This window comes from Schistocerca nitens, chromosome 4 (assembly GCF_023898315.1).
Source record: "Schistocerca nitens isolate TAMUIC-IGC-003100 chromosome 4, iqSchNite1.1, whole genome shotgun sequence".
Taxonomy (NCBI): domain Eukaryota; kingdom Metazoa; phylum Arthropoda; class Insecta; order Orthoptera; family Acrididae; genus Schistocerca; species Schistocerca nitens.
In genome coordinates, this window is record NC_064617.1 from 145,369,961 (window position 1) to 145,397,865 (window position 27,905).

A 27,905-nucleotide genomic window follows, 5' to 3' on the forward strand; every position below is an offset into this window, starting at 1 on the left:
AAGAATTGGGTGTTGATTTTTACATAATATTGACCCAGAAAAATACCCTGTATCCTTAAAAGACTTGAGAAAGAAGTACAGTAAAATACGAAAGAGACAAAGTAATAAAGACAGCATAGGACTGAATGAGCAAAGAGATAAGGTGCAGTAGAAATAATTGGATAACAAATGAGATAAAGAATTTAATTATTGCAAGCAAAAGCTTGGAATGCTTCAAGGAAGAGGAAGGATATCAGCCATGCCCTTTCAAAGGGACTGTCCCATCATTTGTATTATGTGATTTCCCTACATCATGGAAAACCTAAATCAGGATGAGAAGATGTGCATTTGAACCATCGTCCCCCAAAATGCGAGCCCACTGTGCTAACCATTGCACTATCCCACTCAGTAGGTAGAGAACAGAGGACAAGTGAAAAACAGTAGAAGAATATATGACTGTGAGAAAGATAGGTGACATTAAAAGCCCAGGTGGCAAGCCAGTATTAAGCACGGAAGAGAAAGGTGAAAGTTGGAAGAAATATGTAGAAGACGTGATCACAGAAAATAGACAGTATTATACTAAGCGAAGAGGAGGTGTATGTGGATGAGAGGGGAGATGTGACATTCTGCAAAGAATCCGCGAGAGCACTGAGAGATCTAGATTGAAACAAGGCATGTGGAGCAGACAACATTCTTTCAAAATTATTAGAGATCCTTCGAAGAGCCAGCTGTGGCAAAGCTTTTCCACCTAATACACTAGGTATATGAGACAGAAGAAATACCTTCAAACGTCAAGAAGAATGTAATAATTCAAATCAAAAGGGGACAGTTGCTAGCAGGTGCGAGTATTGCCGATTTTGTTGGTTGGTTGATTCAGGGGACTAGCACAAATTATTTACCAAGGAGTGGAAAGACTGGTGGAATCAGACCTTGGGGAAAATCACTGTGGGCTCCAGAGAGCTTTAGGAACATGAGAGGTATTACTGCCACTGCAGCTTGTCTTAGAAGATTGGTTGATGAAAGGGAAAGGTACATTTAGAGCATCTGCAGATTTAGATGCATCTTTTGACAATATTAGCAGGAGTACAATCTTTCAATGTTTTATTATACAGGATGATTAAAAAATGACTTAACAACTTTAAAAAAATCTTATAAATTTATTGAAAGAAGATACAGAGTTGGTTTAATGTTATTTTGTATAGAAACACACAAAGCTTTTTTACTTTAAACTGAAGATGTTGTATGTGACTTCTGTTGGTTTTCCTGCACATATACCATCGGAAGTCAATTTCTTCCCAAACTCACTGTAGCATAGCATGTATAACTTGCTCAGTGGTGGTGTAAATTTTCGCTCTAAGTTCGGGTAGAGAAGCCAGCCAGCACAGGAAGTACAAATGTGATATCCTTGATGAATTCCCATAAAATCAAGTAGTGTCAGTTCTGGGGAATGTGGGGGCCATGCATTTGGCGCATCAAGGCCAATCCATTGACCTGGAAAGCAGTCACTGAGAAAATCCTGGATGTCACCTAGGTAGTGGAGTGGTGCACCATCTTACATGAAGTAAACATTTCGTTCTTGGTCATACTCCATCAATCTGTGGTATCAAAAATTTTTGTAACATATCCAGGTACACTATCCCGTTGATGGTTCTCTCGCAGAAAAAAAGGGGCCGTACATTTTGTTCTTGCTCAATGCACAAAAAACGTTCAGTTTAGGGCTATCTGTTGCAATGTTTGATGTGGGTTTTCACTGCCCCAAATCCTACAGTTGGGTGTGTTAACCTTGCCACTTAAGTGAAAAGTTGACTCATCAGGAAAGATGATTTTGTCTAGGAAATGTTTATCCTCATGTAATCGATTTAACATCCGCACAGAAGTTCTTGTGAGCAATTTTATCAGTGTCTTTTATTGCTTGTACATTCGTCAACCTGTATGGTTTCAAATGCAATCGGCTTCTCAACACATGCCCAACAGTTGTATGGGGATTTGCAGTTCGTGAGATGCACACAGGATCAGTTTCATAGAGCTGTTGACAGAACGTTCTCTCTCTCTCTCTCTCTCTCTCTCTCTCTCTCTCTCTCTCTCGCTCAACGACGTCGTCATATGTGTGTAGATGACTTGATGATTTCCCTTGTCTTACCGAGCACCCTGTTTCTACAAAACATTTATGCCACTCATAAACCGTAGGCCCACTAGGAGGATCTTCAGCGTATTTGGTACGGAAATTATGCTATACTGTTGTCGCCAACCTAGATTCTTTAAACCAAAACACACAGCTACTGGTACGCTTGGGTCCAGTGAAGGCAGCCATCTTTAATGCAACTGCCGCTAGCACTCCTTAAGATGCAATTCGGCAATAGCAAGCTATGTGAGACAAACTTTATATATTTCTGTACAAATTAATACTACAATCATCTCTGTAGGTACTGTGAATTAATTTATATGAATTTTCAAACTTGTAAAGTCCTTTTTGAAACACACTGTACAAGTCATCTTCAGATCATCATTAGATGATTTGTGTTACATAGTAACTTGCTAACTGGTTACATCCAGAGAGGTGCTCACGATGTCCAGACAAAAAAAAAAAAAAAAAAAAAACACCTGTGAGGATTACCGATGTCACTGTAATTCTCTTTCTGTTGGAGGTGGCTAGAAACTTATAGCCAAATCAAATCAGCTGATGTTGAAGGAATTAGTCTGGGAAAGTAATAAATGATTTTGCTGTTTGGGTAGAAAAAAACTGATGATGGCTGAAAGAGATGACAGATTGTCAGTAGCAAGAAAATTATTTCTGAAAAAGACAGATATGCTAACATTGAATATAAATGTATGTGTTAGAAATTCTTTTCTGAAGGCATTTTTCTGGAGGGTATCATTGTGTGGAAATAATACATTGAAAATAAACAGTTCAGACAAGAAGAAAACAGGAGCTCTTGAAATGTGGTGCTATGGATGAATGCTGAAAATCAAATAGGTTGAATGGATAACTAATGAAGAGGTAGTAAACTGAATTTGGAAGAAAAGAAATTTGTCATCTTTAATAAAAGAAAGGCTCAGTTGATAGGACCCATATTCCAGTATTAAGGAATCCTAAACTTGCTAATGAAGAGAAGTGTGAGGAGTAATAATTGCATAGGAAGACCAAGGCTTGACACAAGTAAGCTAGTTCAGATGGCTGTACCAGTAGCTATGCAGTGATGATGAGGCTTCCTTCATTCCTTCTTTGATATTCAGGTTTAACAGTACAGGAGAAAGACTGTACCATATCTTAAACCCTTATTAATTTGAGCACTTCTCTTTTGGTCTTTCATTGTTATGGCTCTCTCTTGATCTTGTATATTCTTCGCCATTCCCTGTACCACATAACTAATTTTCTGATGCTCTCAAACATCTAGTACCTCTCTACTGTGCTAAAAGCTTTTTCTGTATTGGCAAATCTTTTGGAGATGTCTTGATTCTTACCATGTTTTTATTGGTCACTTTCTTCTTCTCTCTCTCTCTCTCTCTCTCTCTCTCTCTCTCTCTCTCTGTGTGTGTGTGTGTGTGTGTGTGTGTGTGTGTGTGTGTGTGTGTGTGTGTGTGTTCAGTACAAAGTTTGCAACTGATTTGAATTTCCAGATGAGTTGAAGACTTGAAATTTTAAACGTAGCTCATAACTGGATGACAATGCAATATTAACTCACTTTCGTGTCTGGTGTGTGGCAGAGGGTACAGTGTGTATCATTGCCACTTCTGTTGCAGTTTAGATGGTTCGTGGGAAGGACGACTGCTAGTAAGCCTGCTTGTGAGCTCACATTCTTGGTATTTTCACAAGACATGCATAGGAGGAAGCAACATATTCAGCCAGGTTAAGAGAAACTGAAATAAACCTGGGTTTCCACAGGTCTCCGTTGTGATCTCAACAAAATGTTGAAATCGATTGAAGAATTTCACACAAACGCAACTAAAAATCAGAAAACAATTATTTAAAATAATGTGAATTTTTAATATAGGATGTTATAAATTAGACTAAAAAGTATAAAATAATTTTGCCTGTCCCCAAAGAGATTGTCCTGAAAATTTGCAAATCTGAATTTTTAACTAGCTACAAAAATACTTGTAAGATTTAAAACAGAAACACATTGGATACATGCAATAAATAATTGATACATGAATAGTGCCTGCCATTATTATTGTCTATTGCATCTTCTCCACATTTTTCATATTAAATCTTCCAAGTATTTCCATTGCTATTAAAAATTCACAATTGCAAATCTTAAGGATTGTCTCTATCGATATAGGAGAAATTATTTTATACTTGATAGTATGATTTAAAAATCTGGTATATTAAAAATTCATTTTTATTTAAATAATTATTCTTATGTTTTGCTTCCATTAGTAAGTATACTGTCCTAAAGACACACTGACTTCTGCTAAAATATCCTCAGTTTTCTTTTCAATTCTTCTGTGAACTATTTTTGTCAATTACTTGATTGTATTAGCTGTCTAGCTGATTGTGTGTTAACTCGCATTTTGTACACTTGTTGTCTTTGGGATGGTGTGGATGATATTCTTCTGAAAGTCCAGAGATACATCTCCAGTCTCATGTATTCCACACACTGACTTGATTTATTTCTCCTCTGATACTTTTAGGAAATCTGCTGGAATGTTATCTATTCTTTGTTCCTTCTTTGATTGCAAGACATCCAAAGCTCTCTCAAATCTGGCTAATGCTGGATCCCTTATCTTCCACTCGACGCCAGCCTCCAGAATATTTTCATATGAAAATGCCATTGTTTTGCTACACGGTTAAGTTTCATGTACAAGAGAAATGTTAGGTCTCATATTAAAAGCATGTGTATCAAGTAAAGACAATGCACCAGAATACAAATGTAAAGCCATAATGTTCTCCAAACAAATGAGTTGTTCACTGAAACAAGGACCCATCCCAGTACAGATACATTGCTGCAAAATAAAACTTTGTGCAGCAGGGATATGGAACATTGTTGTAAGAGTTTCTGTTATAGGACATTTTTTAAAGAAACAAAGGAACCTATTATTCCCGATGTCCACAGATAACCCTAGTATGATGATTAAAATGCATTCATAGACAGTATTGTTAAAAGCTTTGTAAAAAGATCTACTGAAAGTCAGCAGTCAGTCAGAATTTACAGAAAGAAAAAAAGAAGGAAACAACTTTTAATCCTGTTCTTAAGGACGTAGGCAACAAAATCCCTACATGCAGAAGCACAGTTTGTGCATTTCACAAGATTACTAGCAAATGTGTAAGAACTCGAAGTTAAGTTGTCTTTCTATTTGTGATTTCAATTTGATACCTGCCATTTAGTTTACTTGTGTCTGAACTTATGGGATATTTCTATTTAATATCCCTACACACTGTTACAACAAGGTTTTTTTTATCAGTCAACAGATTCTGTATGCTTCATTGACACTATAAAAGTAATATAGTGCTACAAGATGCCATTATACATAATGATATTATCTGCAAAATATCTGAGGTTAATATTGTCAGTAAGGTTGTTAATATACAATTTGAACAGCAGGAGCCCCAATGCATGTCTCTGTGGTACAAATTTCATGAGGTTGTGCGCTCTCTCTCTCTCTCTCTCTCTCTCTCTCTCTCTCTTTCTCTCTCTGTCTGTGTAGGTGGGTGGGCACGTGTGAGGGGGGAGGTACCTTATAATAAGCGATTCAGATGTACACAATGTACATAGCTTTATATGAGTTTTTGAGACCAAGAATTAATAAGCAAATATGAAAGATAATCAAAATATTTTTAAATGTATCTTCAATGGCAGGTTGATGACGCAGGCTGTAAAAAGACAAGGATTGGAGCAGTTCAACATCTTTACTTTGAACATGAACCATAGCTTTTTCCAGATCTTAGAGGTTGAATATAACTTCACATTCACTCTTTATTTTCTTTCCAGATGAGATAAACTAATGTAAAGTACCCAGCTTTCCAGTTAAAGCAGTCCATCGAAAAGCCGTGACTGTCATGCTCGTGCTTAATGTGTTTTATGTCTTTGTGTGTCTGTATGGAATTAATAGCATTTTTTGAAGTTTCATTGTCCTTGTATATAATGCACTCTGATTTTATGAGTCGTAGAAAATAATTGTTAGATATTTTTCCTCTGACATAATTTGCCTGCAATACCGTCTGAACTATTTTTGTGTTCTTTCTTTTCTTGCAGTTTTGTAAATGGATAAAGACTTCCTAAAAAGACAAATATTTCATAATTAGTCTGAGTCAAAAAAAACCTGTTACTTTCTACAAAAAAATTTGATGATTCAGTGAAAATAATTCAGGAGTAAAGGTAACAGCTCACCGAATAATACACACTTTGAGTCATCAACAGGCACATAAACGAGACAGAAAATTGGCTTTTATATAAGTCCTTTTTACACATCCACTGAAAGAGAGCAAGTTTATTCATCTTCTTTTTAAAACTAATTGCTATTGCTAACTACCTTCTATCCATTCATTACAAACGATTTTATATAGCATATTATAGAGTTAGTTCACAACGAACAGATATTATTTTCATTTTCTTTTGACAGCAAGAACATAAGATATTGAGACATTGTAACTGCCATCTTTTTGCTGTTGCAGGCCATTAACTTAAAAAAAAAAAAAAAGACAGAGTTGACTGAAACTGCAAAAGTCTGTCTCGTATGAGAAAAGTTTTACATGGTTAAACTGTTCCCAACAATTACACATGAAACAAGAATAAACACATTTGCACAAATATATTGAGATGTGGTGGTTGTTAATACACTAAAATATTATTATTTACCTGTTATCTCTCAGGTGGAAAAGACATCATCACCATCACTAATTACATGTTTACAACCATGAAGGTCCACATAGGAGTATCAACAGTATTATGAAAAGGACAGAATAGATAGCTATTCACCATAAAGTTAACATATTGAGTTGCAGACATCCAAAATGAAAAGACTGTTACACATTTAACTTTTGGCCAGATTGTTTTACAGAAAAGAAAACACATACACATTCACACAAGTAAGCACACACAATACACATATGACTTGAATTGCAAGCCACTCTGACCAGAGCACGCATGATGGTATCACGAGCCACTCTGGCCAGAGCAGCCAGAGATAGCAGTTTTTGCACATTAAATGTGCTTGCTTGTGTGTGTGTGTGTGTGTGTGTGTGTGTGTGTGTGTGTGTGTGTGTGTGTGTGTGTGTTTTCTTTTCTGAAGAAGAATCTGGCCAAAAGATAAAAGTGTAACAATCTGTTCGTTGTGTCTGTCCACAACTCAATGTCATCTTTATGATGACTAGCAATTTATCCATTTTATAATATTGGAAAATCCATGCTGGAGTAATTACAACATTATGAAAAGGATAGATAGCACGCACAAGCACACGTGCGACCACTGTCTCTGGCTGCTGAAGCTAGACTTCTGTTCAGTGTGCATGTGTTTGTATCTCCACAATATGGTGAGTAGCAATCTGTCCTTTTCATAATGTTGTCATTTCACAATATTGGTAATTACATATTTTGATGGAAGTCAGTTTCATCAAAATCTGATAAAATTTAAAGATAGTTTGTGTGTAGTCTTTATATGGGTAATGCCCATACATAGGTATTGTTTATATAAAGATGACACTGACACCATCTTAATACTCCCACCAGAAGATGGAGAGAATGATTCACATTATAGCATAATGCCTTTCTATCAGTCTCTCCTTATTAGGAAACCAGGAACTTTATATTAGTAAAGCTGCACTTGTTTTGAGCTTGAAAAAGCATTAGCTGTTCTGTTGTTAGCTTCTGGAAATCAATGTAACAATCATTTTCTTTTTGGCAGGCATATGGTCATTACCAAGAGGCAACACTGCATTTACGCCATACCTTGGAGCTGAAGCCTGACTTTCAGCCAGCAGTTGCAGCTTTAAAAGATATGGAATCATTGCCTGATACGACAATTCATGTCTACACACTTCTTATAATCATATGCTTGGTGAGTATTTGAGTTGCAAGTTTTCTGCACTGTAAGAATAAAAATGTAAGGTCACATCACATGTCATTGAAGACCTAAGACAATACAAGTGTTACAGTGTGGTCAACAGTTCAGAGATCTGGGAAAGAGTTAAAGGAAGAAGAGGCATGGATTAGATAAAGAACAACAGATAGGAAGAAAATGTAAAGAAACTGCAAATAGTTGATGAGAGGTATAAAGCCATAACTTTGAGTACTAGGAAAGTAACTGGCAAGAAAGATGGAGAAGGCTGGAGGAAGAAATAGAGAGAAAATAAAAATTATCAAAAATCATGGCCTTTTGCTAGAAATGAAGCACTCTTGACCAAGTGAACATTGATGTATTGATGCTAGGAGCAGGAGTGTAATAGGCATAGGCCCTTTTGTTCCCCTGTAATTTATGCTCCACAACATGGTATTATGTTTCATACATTCTGTGTCCATTGAACCTTATTGGCAGCTTTGTGATTCTTGGGTTGACATAGAAAGCTTGACTTTGGAATGTATGCAGGGTGATTCTTATTACTGTTAAAAAATGTCGGAAGCGACGTAGATGATGCTGAAACAAGTAATTTAATATAAGATACACAGAGTTGCAAATGTCAGGAAATACCCTAAAAGTGGACGATAAATGTTGAACATCTGAGATCACCAGATGACGTACTGCACTGCATGTGTAGCGGTTGAGCCTATCAGTCTGTCGCACCTGATCATCCCATCCCAAGTCAAGTATTCATGTCGGTATGACTCTGGACCCATCACACGACTTTAGCATGTGGAGCTCAGTGTTCAAGTCATGCATCTGGCAAGCAATATTTTTTCCCCTTTGCTTTAGACAGTAATATGTTTACATTGAGGTAACATTTATTATTTTATGTACCAGTCTTGTGGTCTCCACTGTTTTATTGCGAAGTACAATACAACAAAAGCCTCCCCATGCGGGTTCGGGGGTTAGAATAGGCCCGCGGTATTCCTGCCTGTCGTAAGAGGCGACTAAAAGGAGTCTGAAACGTTTTGGCCTTATGTGATGGTCCCCTGTCGGGTTTGACCTCCATATCTCAAAATTTTTCCGAAGAGCGAGCCGATTGGGGAAGGGCGCCTTACTTGGTGCATTGTGTCCATCTTGCGTTGAGAACTTTCGCCAGCTTATTCGTTGTTGCATTGCAGTCCTGCCCGCTCTCCATCTCTTGGGCATGGATACACTCCTGCGTGCACTTTCTGCCAAGCAATTTGCAGGGCCATTTTCTGCACTAACGGCGACCGTGGACCACATGTCACCTAACATCCAGCACGGTAGCCAGTCCGTTGTGGTGGGGCCGCCATGTACCCTGTTGGTTGTAGCCCCCTGACAACACAGGGATCGCTCTACTGATGCCTGTGCCGTTAACTCCCAACGTATGCCAAGGAGTAGATGCCCATCTCCCTGGGGCATCGGGACTCCCGGCAATGGCCATTTTGCCAGGTGGCCTTTGCTGTGGCTGGGTGGCGCCCGTGGGGATGGCCCTTGGTCCGAGTAGGTGGCATCAGGGTGGATGACACGCAATGAAGCGTGGCACATCTTCTCTTGCTGGTGGCCAGCCACCAGCAGTCTCTAAGCATTCGAGAGCCCATTTTAAAGGTAACGTTTATGACCCCAAATCGTTCCCCTCCCTCGCCACAACACGGGGGGAACGAAAGGCATTGAATGAAAGTGAGACATATTCGCCCAGGTATCTTGTCTGTACCAGAGGTGATGGGGAAGCGTCAGTTCTTTGTAGAGCATTTAGAGGACAAGTTTGGGAAGGTGGAGGGCTTGTCCAAGATGCGGTCCGGATCGGTGTTGATAAAAACGGCATCCTCCGCCCAGTCGCGGGCCTTGCTCACTTGTAATAAGCTGGGGGATGTCTCCGTAACTATCACGTCCCATACAAGTCTGAATATGGTCCAGGGCATTATCTTCCACGGGGATCTCCTTTTACAGTCCGATGACGAGCTGCGCGCCAACTTAGAGCGACGAGGTGTCCATTTCGTCCGGCGCGTCCACCGGGGTCCGAGGGATCATCAAGTTGCCACCGGTGCCTTCATCTTGGCCTTCGAGGGTGACACATTACCTGAGAAGGTCAAGGTGATGGTGTACCGTTGTGATGTCAAGCCATATATCCCTCCCCCGATGCAGTGCTTGTGTTGGAAGTTCGGCCATATGTCTTCACGCTGTGCTTCCAGCCTCTTATGTCACGATTGTGGTCGACCATCCCATCCTGATACTCCCTGTGCCCCGCCTCCCATCTGCGTCAACTGCGGAGAGCACCATCCGCCTTGCTCGCCGGACTGTCCGATTCTGCAGAAGGAGTGGAAAATCATGGAAATCAAGACCCTGGACCGACTGACGTACACTGAGGCTAAGCGGAAATATGATCGGCTTCATCCAGTGCGTTTGACATCTTCTTATGCCGCAACTGTCACTTCTGCTACAGTTCCATCAGCTCCAGTCAGCTCTCAGAGCCGAATGTCCACACCTGCCCCCTTGATAGTGGGGGGCACTACACTCCCTGTTGCTCCTGCTCCATCTACTTCAGGAGCAATGCCCCCCCAACCATCGGGGACATCAGTTCCCCGTTCCCAGCCGGAGAAGCGTAAGACTGTTGCCAGGAAGGGGTCCCTTGGGGACCTCCCTTCGCAAATTCCAACCAGTATAAAAGCGGACACTCGCAAGTGGCTCAAACAACCACTGGTCCCTGGTCGTAGAGCCTCACGGTCATCGTCCGTCCCTGAGACTGACCCAGTGAAGCCCTCCCAGCCTGAACCACTGAAGGCAGAGCGAAGTAAGCTGAAAAAGAAAAGGGTACCCAAGAATCCCGACATTGCGGTGGCACCTGCCCCACCGCTTCCAACAACCCACTCGTGCGGGTTCTGAATCGGTGGCAGCGAGTGAACAAGCGGCGTAAATTGCGTTCCTAGTCCCTTCACGCCCTCTCAGCCATGGACAATTTCATACTCCAGTGGAACTGCAGCGGTTTTTTCCGCCATCTAGCTGAGCTCCGCCAACTTATCAGCCTTCACCCTTTCTTCTGCATTGCTCTTCAGGAAACTTGGTTTCCAGCAATGCGAACCCCCGCCCTCCGTGGCTATCGGGGTTATTATAAGAACCGGGCAGCTTATGAAAGGGTGTCTGGTGGCGTCTGCATATATGTCCTTAACTCTCTTCACAGCGAGTCTGTCCCTCTCCAAACACATTTAGAGGCTGTCGCTGTTCGGGTGTGGACGCCACAGGCTGTTACCGTCTGCAGTCTTTACCTTCCACCGGATGATGATGTTGCGCAGCACGTCCTAGCTGCGCTGATAGCCCAATTGCCACCCCCTTTCCTGTTACTGGGCGACTTCAACGCCCATAACCCTCTGTGGGGTGGCGACAGGTCGAGGCTTGTGCCCTGACAATGGTATTTTGTTTACATATTTGAATTTTCCATGGTAAACTGGTTTAGAAGCACACACTTTAATATCAGAAGTACACTCCTGGAAATTGAAATAAGAACACCGTGAATTCATTGTCCCAGGAAGGGGAAACTTTATTGACACATTCCTGGGGTCAGATACATCACATGATCACACTGACAGAACCACAGGCATATAGACACAGGCAACAGAGCATGCACAATGTCGGCACTAGTACAGTGTATATCCACCTTTCGCAGCAATGCAGGCTGCTATTCTCCCATGGAGACGATCGTAGAGATGCTGGATGTAGTCCTGTGGAACGGCTTGCCATGCCATTTCCACCTGGCGCCTCAGTTGGACCAGCGTTCGTGCTGGACGTGCAGACCGCGTGAGACGACGCTTCATCCAGTCCCAAACATGCTCAGTGGGGGACAGATCCGGAGATCTTGCTGGCCAGGGTAGTTGACTTACACCTTCTAGAGCACGTTGGGTGGCACGGGATACATGCGGACGTGCATTGTCCTGTTGGAACAGCAAGTTCCCTTGCCGGTCTAGGAATGGTAGAACGATGGGTTCGATGACGGTTTGGATGTACCGTGCACTATTCGGTGTCCCCTCGACGATCACCAGTGGTGTACGGCCAGTGTAGGAGATCGCTCCCCACACCATGATGCCGGGTGTTGGCCCTGTGTGCCTCGGTCGTATGCAGTCCCGATTGTGGCGCTCACCTGCACGGCGCCAAACACGCATACGACCATCATTGGCACCAAGGCAGAAGCGACTCTCATCGCTGAAGACGACACGTCTCCATTCGTCCCTCCATTCACGCCTGTCGCGACACCACTGGAGGCGGGCTGCACGATGTTGGGGCGTGAGCGGAAGACGGCCTAACGGTGTGCGGGACCGTAGCCCAGCTTCATGGAGACGGTTGCGAATGGTCCTCGCCGATACCCCAGGAGCAACAGTGTCCCTAATTTGCTGGGAAGTGGCGGTGCGGTCCCCTACGGCACTGCGTAGGATCCTACGGTCTTGGCGTGCATCCGTGCGTCGCTGCGGTCCGGTCCCAGGTCGACGGGCACGTGCACCTTCCGCCGACCACTGGCGACAACATCGATGTACTGTGGAGACCTCACGCCCCACGTGTTGAGCAATTCGGCGGTACGTCCACCCGGCCTCCCGCATGCCCACTATACGCCCTCGCTCAAAGTCCGTCAACTGCACATACGGTTCACGTCCACGCTGTCGCGGCATGCTACCAGTGTTAAAGACTGCGATGGAGCTCCGTATGCCACGGCAAACTGGCTGACACTGACGGCGGCGGTGCACAAATGCTGCGCAGCTAGCGCCATTCGACGGCCAACACCGCGGTTCCTGGTGTGTCCGCTGTGCCGTGCGTGTGATCATTGCTTGTACAGCCCTCTCGCAGTGTCCGGAGCAAGTATGGTGGGTCTGACACACCGGTGTCAATGTGTTCTTTTTTCCATTTCCAGGAGTGTAGATCCCTTGTCGAACAGTGAAATTCCTGTGCGATAACTGCCTTACACATTTTTTTGCCAAACCATTTACAAGTTTGTAATGTCTTATTTGAAAAAAATTGTACTATGTCCTCTCCTGCAGCTGCTTCCTCCACTTGCGAGTTTATTGTTTCAAGAAGACTGGACATCCACAAAAGTTCTTAATGGTTCCTTGTGGCAGTTTTCAAAATGCATATATTTTTTGGTGGTTGTCTGCAGCTTGTGGTCTAGTAGTTAGCATTGCTGCCTGTAGATTGCTGGCATCCCAGGTTTAATTCCTGCCCGGGTCAGAGGTTTTTGTCATTTGGGGGCTTTTGCTTGTGTTATCCTATTCATTACATCTCATCTCCTTCATAAAGTCATGCAATTGCTGAAGTGGCCAGTTGGTATAATGTTCTTTTGTGTCTTTAATGTTTACATAAGTGCTAAGCAACTGCAACTGAGACACAGCCATTGTCAAGGAACATGTTGTTAGAGATCAAAAAATGAATCGGTTGGATCTTGTCTTAGATAATGTATAACATAGTTCAACATAATTTAATCACATTTAAATCTGCTGATGACATTTTTACCTCCTGGACTTAGTATGAAACTGTTGAGCCTCCCCCCTTGTGTGATACTTTCCCTTCCAGTCCCCTCACTCCCTCCCATTTCCTGCCTCCTTCATTAGTTTGTTTTTATTGTTTCTTTCCACTATTTGTTTCTTCTTCCATTTTTTGTGGTATTTTCTCAGCATTGTTTTTCTCACTACTTAGGCCTTCCTTTGCTAACTGCTCTCTGCCAATTCTGACTTGCAAGATTTTTAATTTCATCTGTTGACAGCATTTTTAACTAACGACATCCACCTCAGTTCTACTGTATTTTCCTTGATGATACATCTACAGCCTGAAATAAGAGAATGTTCTGTCTGTCTGCTGGCACTTGGTATATAGATACATTTTCTTCTAAGCATTTTTATTTTTTGTATAAATCAATTTCGTAGCACCATTTTCACACACAAAACTCCAAAACAAGCTTAAATGAGGGTGGTAAAACATTTCTGTGTAATTTAAAAAAAAAAACTCTCTTCAATCCAAGATAAAATTTGTGGGATACAAAACTTTTCGAGAGTGGTGTAACACAGTGATTTGTTTACTTTGCTAGTGAAAGTGGCATGGCACATGTTCTTTTATTTATTTGTTTGCTTGTTGTTGTAGTAGCTGGCATTACATTTATTTTAACAAAGCATGGTGATGCATATGTCAAGTCAAAGGACTTGCATTAAGAATACATGGTGTTCCAATGCTCATATCACTATCTGATAAAAATTTTTTCTCTTGTGAGATAAGTGCTAAAATTGTAGTTTTGATAAAGCAGTGACTTTGTACTCTCCAAATGATCACCAAGTCAATGAGGCATGTAATTTTCGTTCTGATTACTTCATATGTTAGAGGTACAAATGAAAGAACAGTGCTAAGGGTACTTTTTATTTTAGAAAATAATTTCTGTTTGACTCTTGAAGTTAGTACCAGATACACTTTTGCAACCCAATAATAATAATAAATAATAATAAGGAAAACAAAGGCAGAGGATGAGATGGTCAGATGAAGTTAATCGACACCTCATGTTCTGTTATTACCAAGCAACAAACCTAGGAACCAACACAACTGGATACAGATCACAAGTATACACAACATTTATTACCAGATACCCAGAATTAAAATTTTTAACAGAACAACGACTAGCTGATCAGATCCGTGTAATAATCAAAAATAACAGGATACCCCAGTCAGAATTAGAAAACATCAAACAACAAGTACAACAAATACTGGAACAAAATAATGTGCAATCAGAAGAAGAAGAAGAAGAAGAAGAAGAAGAAGAAGAAGAAAATACAGTAATGGACTCAAACATCCCAGAGCAAACAAACAAAGAACAACACGCATCAATTAAACAATCAGAGGAAAACGAAATCTTGCAACAGCCACCAGAACAAGCACAAATAGAACACGAAGTGACACACATGTTAGATATAGAAGAAAATTTCAGCTGACATATATAGAATACAAAGACACAAATACAGACATTAGACCATTCTTGCATAGACTGCCAAGTAACCCACAAGTCGAAACAACAATAAAAACTATCAACACAATCATACACAACAAAATAAATGAAAACACAACTATGGAAGAGTTAAAACTACTGGTTTATATAGGAGCACTCACTACACTAAATATACACACTAGGCAGAGATCAGAACCAACCAACACACAGAAGAAACCCACAAAACCAGCATGGCAACACAGGCTACAGATCAGAATAGAAAAACTGAGAAAGGACATCGGACAGCTAACACAATTTATAAGAAATGAAATGTCAGAGAAAAAAAAAAAAAACGAAAAAGGTTAGGTAAAATCTCACAACAAGAAACGATAGAACAATTAGATGAGAAGAAGCAGAAATTACAAGCATTGGCCAAACGACTTAGGAGATACAAAAAAAGTGAAAATAGAAGGAAACAAAACCAAACATTCAACGCAAACCAAACGAAAATTTTACCAGACAATAGATAACACACACATTAAAATAGACAATCCACCAAACATAACAGACATGGAACACTTCTGGAGCAACATATGGTCAAACCCGGTACAACATAACAGGCATGCATGGTGGATACAAGCAGAAACAGACACATAAAAGATGATACCACAAATGCCTGAAGTGATAATTTTGCAACATGAAGTCACCCGAGCAATTAATTCTACTCACAATTGGAAAGACCCTGGAAAAGATAAAATAGCAAATTTCTGGCTAAAGAAGTTGACCTCAACACATTCACATCTAACTAAATTATTTAACAGTTACATTGCAGACCCATACACATTCCCTGATACACTTACACATGGAATAACTTATCTGAAACATGAAGATCAAGCAGACACAGCAAACCCAGCTAAATTTCGCCCCATAACATGCCTACCAACAATATACAAAATATTAACTTCAGTCATTACACAGAAATTAATGACACATACAACACAGAACAAAATTATAAATGAAGAACAAAAGGGCTGTTGCAAAGGAGCACGAGGATGTAAAGAGCAACTGATAATAGATGCAGAGGTGACATATCAAGCTAAAACTAAACAAAGGTCGCTACACTACGCATACATTGATTACCAAAAAGCTTTTGATAGTGTACCCCACTCATGGTTACTACAAATATTGGAAATATACAAAGTAGATCCTAAATTGATACAGTTTCTAAACATTATCATAATCATCATCATCATCATTTAAGACTGATTATGCCTTTCAGCGTTCAGTCTGGAGCATAGCCCCCCCTTATAATATTCCTCCATGACCCCCTATTCAGTGCTAGCATTGGTGCCTCTTCTGATGTTAAACCTATTACTTCAAAATCATTCTTAACCGAATCCAGGTACCTCCTGCTACCATCTACTGCTAAACCCATGAGTCTCTTGGGTAACCTTGCTTCTCCCATGCGTGTAACATGACCCCACCATCTAAGCCTGTTCGCCCTGACTGCTACATAGTAATGAAAAATTGGAAAACCACACTTAATATCCAAACAAATTCAAATAATATCACATCACAGCCAATACAGATTAAGCGTGGAATATACCAAGGAGACTCATTAAGTCCTTTCTGGTTCTGCCTTGCTCTGAACCCACTATCCAACATCCTAAATAATACAAATTATGGATACAATATTACTGGAACATACCAACACAAAATCACACATTTGCTATACATGGATGATCTAAAACTACTGGCAGCAACAAATCAACAACTCAACCAATTACTAAAGATAACAGAAGTATTCAGCAATGATATAAATATGGCTTTTGGAACAGAAAAATGTAAGAAAAATAGCATAGTCAAGGGAAAACACACTAAACAAGATGATTACATATTGGATAACCACAGTGACTGCATAGAAGCAATGGAAAAAACAGATGCCTATAAATATCTAGGATACAGACAAAAAATAGGAATAGATAATACAAATATTAAAGTAGAACTAAAAGAAAAATATAGACAAAGACTAACAAAAATACTGAAAACAGAATTGAGAGCTAGAAACAAGACAAAGGCTATAAATACCTATGCTATACCAATATTGACCTACTCATTTGGAGTAGTGAAATGGAGTAACACAGACCTAGAAGCACTCAATACACTTACACGATTACAATGCCACAAATATAGAATACATCACATACATTCAGCAACAGAAAGATTCACATTAAGCAGAAATGAAGGAGGAAGGGGATGTATCGACATAAAAAACCTACATTATGGACAGGTAGACAATTTAAGAAAATTCTTTATAGAACGAGCAGAAATCAGCAAAATACACAAAGCAATCACTCATATTAATACATCTGCTACACCACTGCAATTTCATAACCACTTCTACAACCCTTTAGATCACATAACATCAACAGATACGAAGAAAGTAAATTGGAAAAAGAAAACACTACATGGCAAGCACCCGTATCATCTAACACTGCCACACATTGATAAAGATGCATCCAACAGAAAAGGCAATATATACAGTGAGACGGGAGGATTCATGATTGCAATACAGGGTCAAACAATAAACACCAGGTATTACAGAAAGCATATTATTAAAGATCCCAATACCACAACAGATAAATGCAGACTTTGCAAACAACAAATAGAAACAGGAGATCACATCACAAGCGGATGTACAATACTAGCAAATACAGAATACCCCAGAAGACATGACAATGTTGCAAAAATAATTCATCAACAGCTTGCCTTACAACATAAACTTATAAAACAACACGTTCCTACATACAAGTATGCACCACAAAATGTACAGGAGAATGATGAATACAAATTATACTGGAACAGAACCATTATAACAGATACAACAACACCACATAACAAACCTGACATCATACTCACCAATAAAAAGAAGAAATTAACACAACTAATCGAAATATCCATACCCAATACAACAAATATACAAAAGAAAACAGGAGAAAAAATTGAAAAATACATCCAACTGGCTGAGGAAGTCAAGGACATGTGGCATCAGGATAAAGTTGACATTATACCAATTATACTATCAACTACAGGAGTCATACCACACAATATCCACCAGTACATCAACGCAATACAGCTACATCCAAACATATATATACAACTACAGAAATCCGTAATTATTGATACATGTTCAATTACCCGAAAGTTCCTGAATGCAATGTAACATATACCGTACAGTTAAAAGGAAGTCACGCTTGATCAAGGTCCGCGTCACTTTCCATTTTTAACCAGACCTAAGGTCTGAGAAAGGAAAGAAATAATAATAATAATAATAATAATAATAATAATAATAATAATAATAATAAGTGAATAAGCAAAAAAAGTGAAAATAGAAGGAAACAAAACCAAACATTCAGCACAAACCAAAAGAAATTTTACCAGACAATAGATAACACATACATTAAAATAGACAATCCGCCAAACATAACAGACATGGAACACTTCTGGAGCAACATATGGTCAAACCCGGTACAACATAACAGGCATGCACGGTGGATATAAGCAGAAACTGACACATACAAGATGATACCACAAATGCCTGAAGTGATAATTTTGCAACATGAAGTCACCCGAGCAATTAATTCTACTCACAATTGGAAAGACCCTGGAAAAGATAAAATAGCAAATTTCTGGCTAAAGAAATTCACCTCAACACATTCACATCTAACCAAATTATTTAACAGCTACATTGCTGACCCATACACATTTCCTGATACACTTACACATGGAATAACTTATCTGAAACCTAAAGGTCAAGCAGACACAGCAAACCCATCTAAATATTGCCCCATAACACGCCTACCAACAATGTACAAAATATTAACTTCAGTCATTACACAGAAATTAATGACACATACAACACAGAACAAAATTATAAATGAAGAACAAAAAGGCTGTTGCAAAGGAGCACGAGGATGTAAAGAGCAACTGATAATAGATGCAGAGGTGACATATCAAGCTAAAACTAAACAAAGGTCGCTACACTACGCATACATTGATTACCAAAAAGCTTTTGATAGTGTACCCCACTCATGGTTACTACAAATATTGGAAATATACAAAGTAGATCCTAAATTGATACAGTTCCTAAACATCATCATAATCATCATCATCATCATCATCATCATCATCATCATTTAAGACTGATTATGCCTTTCAGCGTTCAGTCTGGAGCATAGCCCCCCCTTATAATATTCCTCCATGACCCCCTATTCAGTGCTAGCATTGGTGCCTCTTCTGATGTTAAACCTATTACTTCAAAATCATTCTTAACCGAATCCAGGTACCTCCTGCTACCCTCTACTGCTAAACCCATGAGTCTCTTGGGTAACCTTGCTTCTCCCATGCGTGTAACATGACCCCACCATCTAAGCCTGTTCGCCCTGACTGCTACATAGTAATGAAAAATTGGAAAACCACACTTAATATCCAAACAAATTCAAATAATATCACATCACAGCCAATACAGATTAAGCGTGGAATATACCAAGGAGACTCATTAAGTCCTTTCTGGTTCTGCCTTGCTCTGAACCCACTATCCAACATCCTAAATAATACAAATTATGGATACAATATTACTGGAACATACCAACACAAAATCACACATTTGCTATACATGGATGATCTAAAACTACTGGCAGCAACAAATCAACAACTCAACCAATTACTAAAGATAACAGAAGTATTCAGCAATGATATAAATATGGCTTTTGGAACAGAAAAATGTAAGAAAAATAGCATAGTCAAGGGAAAACACACTAAACAAGATGATTACATATTGGATAACCACAGCGACTGCTTAGAAGCGATGGAAAAAAACAGATGCCTATAAATATCTAGGATACAGACAAAAAAATAGGAATAGATAATACAAATATTAAAGAAGAACTAAAAGAAAAATATAGACAAAGACTAACAAAAATACTGAAAACGGAATTGACAGCAAGAAACAAGACAAAAGCTATAAATACTTATGCTATACCAATATTGACCTACTCATTTGGAGTAGTGAAATGGAGTAACACAGACCTAGAAGCACTCAATACACTTACACAATCACAATGCCACAAATATAGAATACATCACATACATTCAGCAACAGAAAGATTCACATTAAGCAGAAAGGAAGGGGGAAGAGGATTTATCGACATAAAAAACCTACGTTATGGGCAGGTAGACAATTTAAGAAAAGTCTTTATAGAACAAGCAGGAACTAGCAAAGTACACAAAGCAATCATATAAATACATCGGCTACACCACTGCAATTTCATAACCTTTTCTACAACACTTCAGATCACATAACATCGACAGATACAAAGAAAGTAAATTGGAAAAAGAAAACACTACATGGCAAGCACCCGTATCATCTAACACAGCCACACATCGATCAAGACGCATCCAACACATGGCTAAGAAACGGCAATATATACAGTGAGACAGAAGGATTCATGATTGCAATACAGGATCAAACAATAAACACCAGATATTACAGCAAGCATATTATTAAAGATCACAATACCACAACAGATAAATGCAGACTTTGCAAACAACAAATAGAAACAGGAGATCGCATCACAAACGGATGTACAATACTAGCAAACACAGAATACCCCAGAAGACATGACAATGTAGCAAAAATAATACATCAACAACTTGCATTACAACATAAACTAATAAAACAACACGTTCCCACATACAAGTATGCACCACAAAATGTACTGGGGAATGATGAATACAAATTATACTGGAACAGAACCATTATAACAGATAAAACACCACCACATAACAAACCTGACCAATAAAAAGAAGAAATTAACACAACTAATCGAAATATCCATACCCAATACTACAAATATACAGAAGAAAACAGGAGAAAAAATTGAAAAATATATCCAACTGGCTGGGGAAGTCAAGGAGATGTGGCATCAGGATAAAGTTGACATTATACCAATTATACTATCAACTACAGGAGTCATACCACACAATATCCACCAGTACATAAACGCAATACAGCTACATCCAAACGTATATATACAACTACAGAAATCTGTAATTATTGATACATGTTCAATTACCCGAAAGTTCCTGAATGCAATGTAACATATACCGTACAGTTAAAAGGAAGTCACGCTTGATCAAGGTCCGCGTCACTTTCCATTTTTAACCAGACCTAAGGTCTGAGAAAGGAAAGATGATGATGATGATGATGATGATGATGATGATGATGATGATGATGATGATCTAACTACTGATGGCTAGAATACAATGGTCCATCTTTTCATTACAGAATAAATAGCCCTTCATGCTGGAGAAAACAGATTGCTTGTTTTAAATATTCAGCAAAACTTCACGCTTCATGAAACACAGAAAAGGAGTATCCTATGACTAGAATATCAGTAACGCACAATTAAAATCAGTTACGGTGTTTTATACAAGTAAGTGTATGTAAAAAATTGTAGGTAAATGAAACGGAATGGTAACGTAGGCTCAGTCACAAGACAGGCGACATACTTCAGTTTATTGGTAGGCAACTGGTAAAATGCAATCAGTCTACAAAGGAGACTGCTTACAAATGACTTTTTATCAGTTGTGTGTCATCCATACCAGATCCAACTAACTGGGGAATTGACTGTATATAAAGAAGAGCAGCATGAATGGTTACAAATTTATCTGACTCATGAGTGAGCATTACGAAAATGATGAGAGACCTGAATTGGAGACTCTTGAAGGTAGATGCCAGTTATCCTGCAAAAGTCTACTTCCAAAGTTTCAAGCACCAGTATTAAGCGAAGGATAAATTGTATTCTTCAACACCATTTATACTGCTCTTGCAGTGACCATGCAGGCAAGATTAGAATTAATAAGGGCATGCTCAAGCACGTTTAAACATTCATTCTTCCCACAGTACATACACAGTTGGAATGGAAAGGGACCCTAACATGAGACACTATGCTATCTCAGTACCTCTGCCATGCACCTAACAATGATTTGCAGTGAATGTATGTAGGTGTAGATAGCACTGGTAGAAATTAAACCAAATTAAGCTATTTTCTTTCTACCATACTATCTAGAAAGTATCACTAAAGAATGTAAAGAATGAGAATTGATAATAGTAAAAAATAATTTAAATAAATTCTAATAACATTTGTTTATAGAATCTGCCTTTGAAAATATGGACCAAAAAAATTAGGAGTAAGATGGGATGACAGTGAGATTTCAGGCAGTTGTCTCACTTTTATTCTGACGTTAATTTGATATTTGAGATATTCTGTCAGAAGCAATCATGTACATTAAATTTGTAACACTGCTTATCAAACTGACTCATTAACCTGAACTTTTTCACTAGGTGAATACAGTTCCTATCGTTCTTGTAGAGTTACATAGATGGGCTGCAGAATATGTGCTGACCCAAACAGATAGGAAAGATATTTACCAAAACTGACAGTGGTAATGTTAACGTAATTTATACAGAAAAGAAAGGGAATAGAGAGAACTTACTACATGAAAATTTATTGCAAACAACTAGACAAGGTGAAGCAAAGTAATGAATACGAGCAAGAAAGAAAGAAACCAGATGACCAGCTTATTCTACAAATTTCAGCCACCTGATGTACAAATGTAGAACAAAACCATTTAATATGTAGTTATAGTGTATATGGTGATTAACTCCAGCTGATAGAGAGAAAACGTGTCCAAGCTTACTGAGTTATAAGTTTTTCATCACAAATATAGGAATAGGCACATTATTTTAAATGGTGCACATTTTAAATGAAAACCAGACTGGTAAATGTCTGCAGCTGTACAGCAGTTAAGAGGCAACATATTTGGTGTACATTTCTCATCCCTTTAACAGTTTGAATGGGTGCAGGTATACAAAATCCAAAGACAAAATAATGCTGTAATTTTTGTGTTCAGCCCTGATATGAGCTGTGTAGTCTGTAAACAAAGCCAAGTTCACCCTGATCTGACAATCGAAGGAATGCCAATGGTGGTAACCTGAAGTTCCAAGTCCCCAGGAGGGTCGGTATCTGCATAGAGGCTAGACTTAATTCATTATGCACACATAGTGTTCTAGACTGAGCTGCAGCTGCTTGCTTAACCCATTGTTGTGAGCGATTGAGTCCAAGTGACCCACTATCTTTGCCTCTGGTGGCACTGCTCATTCCTGAACTGTAATGCCTCCAAGCCACTATCAATATCATCCACTGGCTGGGAGATTAAATCCCTTCCCTCTGAAATCTGCACCTAGGGCTGTAAATGTCATGGTCTTCGCCACTGTTAGCGGAGGAGGAAGGGGGGGGGGGCAAATGTAGTGGGAGAATTCTTTGTTGACAGATCTAGTGCCATCAGCTCAGTGGTGACCCCATCAGGAGAATGACGAGACAAAATTTCACACTGCTGTTACCGGCTATGGTACAGATACAGCTACAGGAGGCCTGGTCGAGCACAGCTACAGGGTCTTTTTCAGCCACTGACCGTAGTTTTTGTTCCCCAGTCATTGTAGACTCAGTTCAGTGGGAAGTGGCTACAGATTTACATTCTAAATACCACTTCCCAGTGAGGATCTGTCTGCTGATTAAGACGGTGGCTGATAGGAGACCATACAGATGGATCATACAAAGGGCAAATTGGATGCAGTACAGTCGGCGGTCGCAATCAGGGTCAGACGAGCAGCTCTGTGGAACTTCAAAAAGAAGACCTTGATGCCTTCAGATCTGCGAGAGCGCATGTGAAGAAAGTATAAAAGAACAGAAGAGCGCTTCCTGGAAGGAATTCATGACTTCCATTAATTGGTCCACTTCCACTGCAAAAGTTTGGGAATCAATAAGACGGATTTCAGGGAATAGCTGTACACATCCCCGTATGGACTTGTCAAGTAATGGCTTCTTGGTGGACATGGCAGACGACGTGGCTCAGGTTTTAGCTGAACACTTCTTTACTGTTATTATGTCATCCAGACAAGCTCCTGCTTTTCAGCTGTTCTTTAGGACTGCAGAGATGAGGAGGCTCAGTTTCTTCTCACATAATGAGGGAGTCTAAAACTTTCCATTCTCCATGTGGGAACTGGAATCGGCTTTGTCTGCAGCCAGAGACGCTCCTCCAGGACCTGATGACTCATTATGCCATGCTTCATCATCTGTGCCCTGAAGCGAAAGGACAGCTCCTCTCTTGTTTCAGTTGGATCTGGTTTGATGGACAGTACTCCACAACTTGGAAGGAGGTAATAAAAGTAATTCCATTCTGGAAACCAGGCAAGGACCATAGTACCCCTCACAGTTACTGGAGTGTAGCTCTTACCAGTTCTATGGGTAAGACTCTTGAACACGAGCTCAATCGCTATCTCATCTGGATGTTCAAATACTGAGGTTACCTAAGATGCTACCATTCCACCCTTGACACGTTAATTCTACTAAAGACAGCAAACAAGGAGTCCTTCTTATGCCAGATATTGCATTGGCAATGCCTTGTCTGTCTACTATGTTCAAGAGAATGGGGTCCCTCAAGGCAATGTCCTCAGTATCACGTTGTTTGCCGCCGTTATCAATGGCATTTCCTCAGCAGTCAAAAGCCCTGTGAAATGCTCTTTGTTTCTGGATGATTTCACAATCTTCTACTATTCGTCTGATATTATAACAATGATGAGGCAGCTACAGCTGACGATTAGGAGGCTGGAAACCTGGGCCAGGACAATTGGTTTTCGGTTCTCACCTGAGAAGACTACATGTGTCAATTTTAACTGTGCTCATCAAAGTTTTAACCAACCAGTGCTCGCAGTGGGGGACTATACTTTACCTTTCAAGAAACTGTGCGCTTTTTGGGTTTATTATTTGACTTGAAGTTAAATTGGCTCCCACACCTGAAAGATCTGTGAACAAAGGGCTTCCAGTCATTGAATATTATGAAATGCCTTAGTGGAAAATCATGGGGAGCTGCCAGGTTCCACCTCCTGCAGTTTTATGTAGGCCATTTGTTTGATCGTGTTTAGATTATGGCAGCATGGTCTATGGATCAGCCCGTATTTTCTAGTTCAAGATGTTAGACGCTGTCCACCATGAGGACATTCAGATATCAACTGGGGCCTTTCGGACCAGCCCAGTTCAGAGTCTGTGTGCAGAGGCTGGTGAACCACCACTCTGGATTTGGCACTGTATCCTTTTGGCTCGACAGGCTCTGAAAATCTCAGTGTCATCTCAGTCACTGGTGTTTAATGCAGTGGCCCAACCCACCTTTGAACGGCTGTTCAGAAATAGACCCCATGCAACCAAGCTATTTGGAATACATGCTGCAGACTCTCAAGAATCTGGATCTATCAGGCATCAAACTACGCAGCCAGGGATGGAATGCATTGCCGCCTTAGTGTCTTTGGAGGCCCAAAGTGGTTTTAAGCTTGACACAGTACAAGAAAACTTATACTCCAGATTACGTTCTTAGAACTTTGTTTTCATCCACTTTAAATATGTACCACAGTCTAATCATTGGTTATAGAGATCCTGGCAAGAGAATGTCCTCGGTTGTTCTGCTGTTTTCCCTGATAGGGTTTTAAAGGGTGTCTTCCTGAACAATTTACAAATTATGATGCGGAAATATATGGCATTCTGATGGCACTGGAGAGGATTCATCGACATCACCATACAAGATTTCTCGTCTGTTCCGACTCACTCAGTGCACTGTCAAACACTTCACTCCTTACAGTGGCTCCAGCACTATGGCAAGGAGGTGATGTTTTTCTGGGTACCTGGCCACATCAGGATACAAGGAAATTACATAGCTGACAAAGCCACAAGGAAGCATGTTGGGGTGGTGTTGTCGGTCTATGTCACATCCCATTGTGCGCCATCATCTCATTTTCTGACAGACGCATCTTGCGTCAGTAGGAGACTGAATGGTTACAGATGACAGGAAACAAACTGCGATCTCTCAAATTGACCACAGAGGCATGGCAGATTTCTTGTCAGCCTCACCGCCGGAAGGAGATACTGCTTACCAGACTGCGCATCGGACGTAGCCTTTTAACACATGGCTTCCTCCTTTAGTGGGAGAATCAAACACTTGGTGAAGTTTGTGGCATGCCACTCTCAGTTCAGCATATTGTGGCAACATGTCCTGCATACTGATATTAGGGCAGCCCTCAGTCTCGATGGAGATCTGCCCACCATACTCGCAGATACTGATTCCAGTGTTACAATAGTGGTGAAGATTTGTGAACAGCCAGGCCTTGTCCCTAAATTGGTGGGGAATGGAGGCATACTTTAATACATTATAACCTGCTCTGCATGTGGGGACAGCCTTCATCCCCACCCATGATACTGGTATGCTGTCTTTTCATCAGGGTGCTGATGACCATGATGTTGAGTGCCCCTCACTTAAAATAGTCATCATCATCAATTCAGCTTCCTTGATCAAACATCTCATGTAGCAATCACAATAACTAGATAAGAGACATTGGGACGCTCGTGGAGTTGTGTTGACAGTAATTATTCCCCAACTCATACTGGTTTGTAATAGGACTGAAAATTGCTATTATTTGTACAAAGTACCCCCCACTATAGACTGCACAGTCACTAGCAAAGCGTAAGTGCAGATACAGAAGCCATTCCACACTGAACCACTGCTTCCAATCTGACCATCTCCAATCCCAATGAAATTTTCACAGATGTTTCATACAGAATAAAACTAAGATGTGCTAGATTAGAGTGCAAAATATAAGTATTCATGGCTTTATGAGGCTTTCGGTAGAGGGCTGCAAAATGTGAGAGGCCTGTGACAGAGCCAAATGTAAGATGCTAATAGCACTTCAAAGGAGATATTAGGACCTGTTGAGTTCTAAACCATAGCAGTTGTATATGAGTACTGCTAAGTTATTAATATGTAAATATGCCATCAAAATTTTTGCTTCAGATTTGTACAAATTTGTACATAATGTATTGATGTCATATTATTATACAGTACTGGTGCTATTTTCTTTATTTTTTTCTTTCATTAAAATTTTTTTTAAAGAAGTTTTGCAGTAGAAGAGGTTTGTTTTGTTTTGGGAACTCGCCAAATAATGTTAAAAAGTGAACTTGAAAGCACTGCTATCAAACATTCACATACCATCATTCAACTAGTGCATTCTTTGTATAAGAAACCTAAAAATCTGGCTGTGAAGTAAAGATTTTGCAAAAGTTTGTTATTGCACATAACCATCCACTTAAAACATTTTCATTCCAGTTAAATTTGTTATCCTCGAAGGAAGCTAAAATCTGTACCATTTAAATTTTATAGGTCTTTTTGACAACCCAAGATGAAACTGTAATGTCAGAAGCCACTCATGGCATTAACCAACTTTGAGGAGCAAACGTCAACAATTTCAAATCTCACCATTTGAAGAAACTCAGGTTTTTTTTTTGTTTCAATTAATTCACTAAATTATCATAATCAACACTGTATCTGCTTTGCTGGTCATTCGAAATTTGCTGTACAAATTTACATTGTTCTACTTTAACTCACTGGAAACTGCAATCTACCTTCCCTGTCAGTCCAAAAAGTTTCTACTTCTTCTTAAAGTGCCTTATTCTCCAAGGACATTGGTGATCTGTAGTATGATCTGCTGTTTGTTCGAATCCTGCCTCGGGCATGAATGTGTGTGATGTCCTTAGATTAGTTAGGTTTAAGTAGTTCTAAGTTCTAGGGGACTGATGACCTCAGAAGTTAAGTCCCATAGTGCTCAGAGCCATTTTGCTGTTTGTTCATGGCTTTTCTGAACAGCAATTCTGTGCTCATTCCAAATTACTTGTTTCAATTCCTTAGCAAGGATAATCAAACAGTGAATCAAACAATGGAAAATCCAGGATGGAATGTAACAATACAAGAGAAGGAAAGTTGCTACTCACCATATAGGGGAGATGCTGAGCCACGATAG

The 27,905-nt window shown here is 39.9% G+C and overlaps 1 protein-coding gene across 2 annotated transcripts in view; it reads left to right on the forward strand.

Annotated features, from left to right (window-relative positions):
• Nucleotides 1–27,905, forward strand: part of LOC126251963 (uncharacterized) — a 143,671-nt gene that overhangs the window by 104,289 nt on the left and 11,477 nt on the right. For both annotated transcript variants that reach the window (XR_007545816.1, XM_049952727.1), the window contains one exon: nucleotides 7,822–7,974. Coding sequence is in view for 1 of the 2 variants with exons in the window: in XM_049952727.1 (XP_049808684.1) it covers nucleotides 7,822–7,974 (153 nt within the window). In the remaining variant the exon portion in view is untranslated. The remainder of the gene's footprint in view (nucleotides 1–7,821; nucleotides 7,975–27,905) is intronic.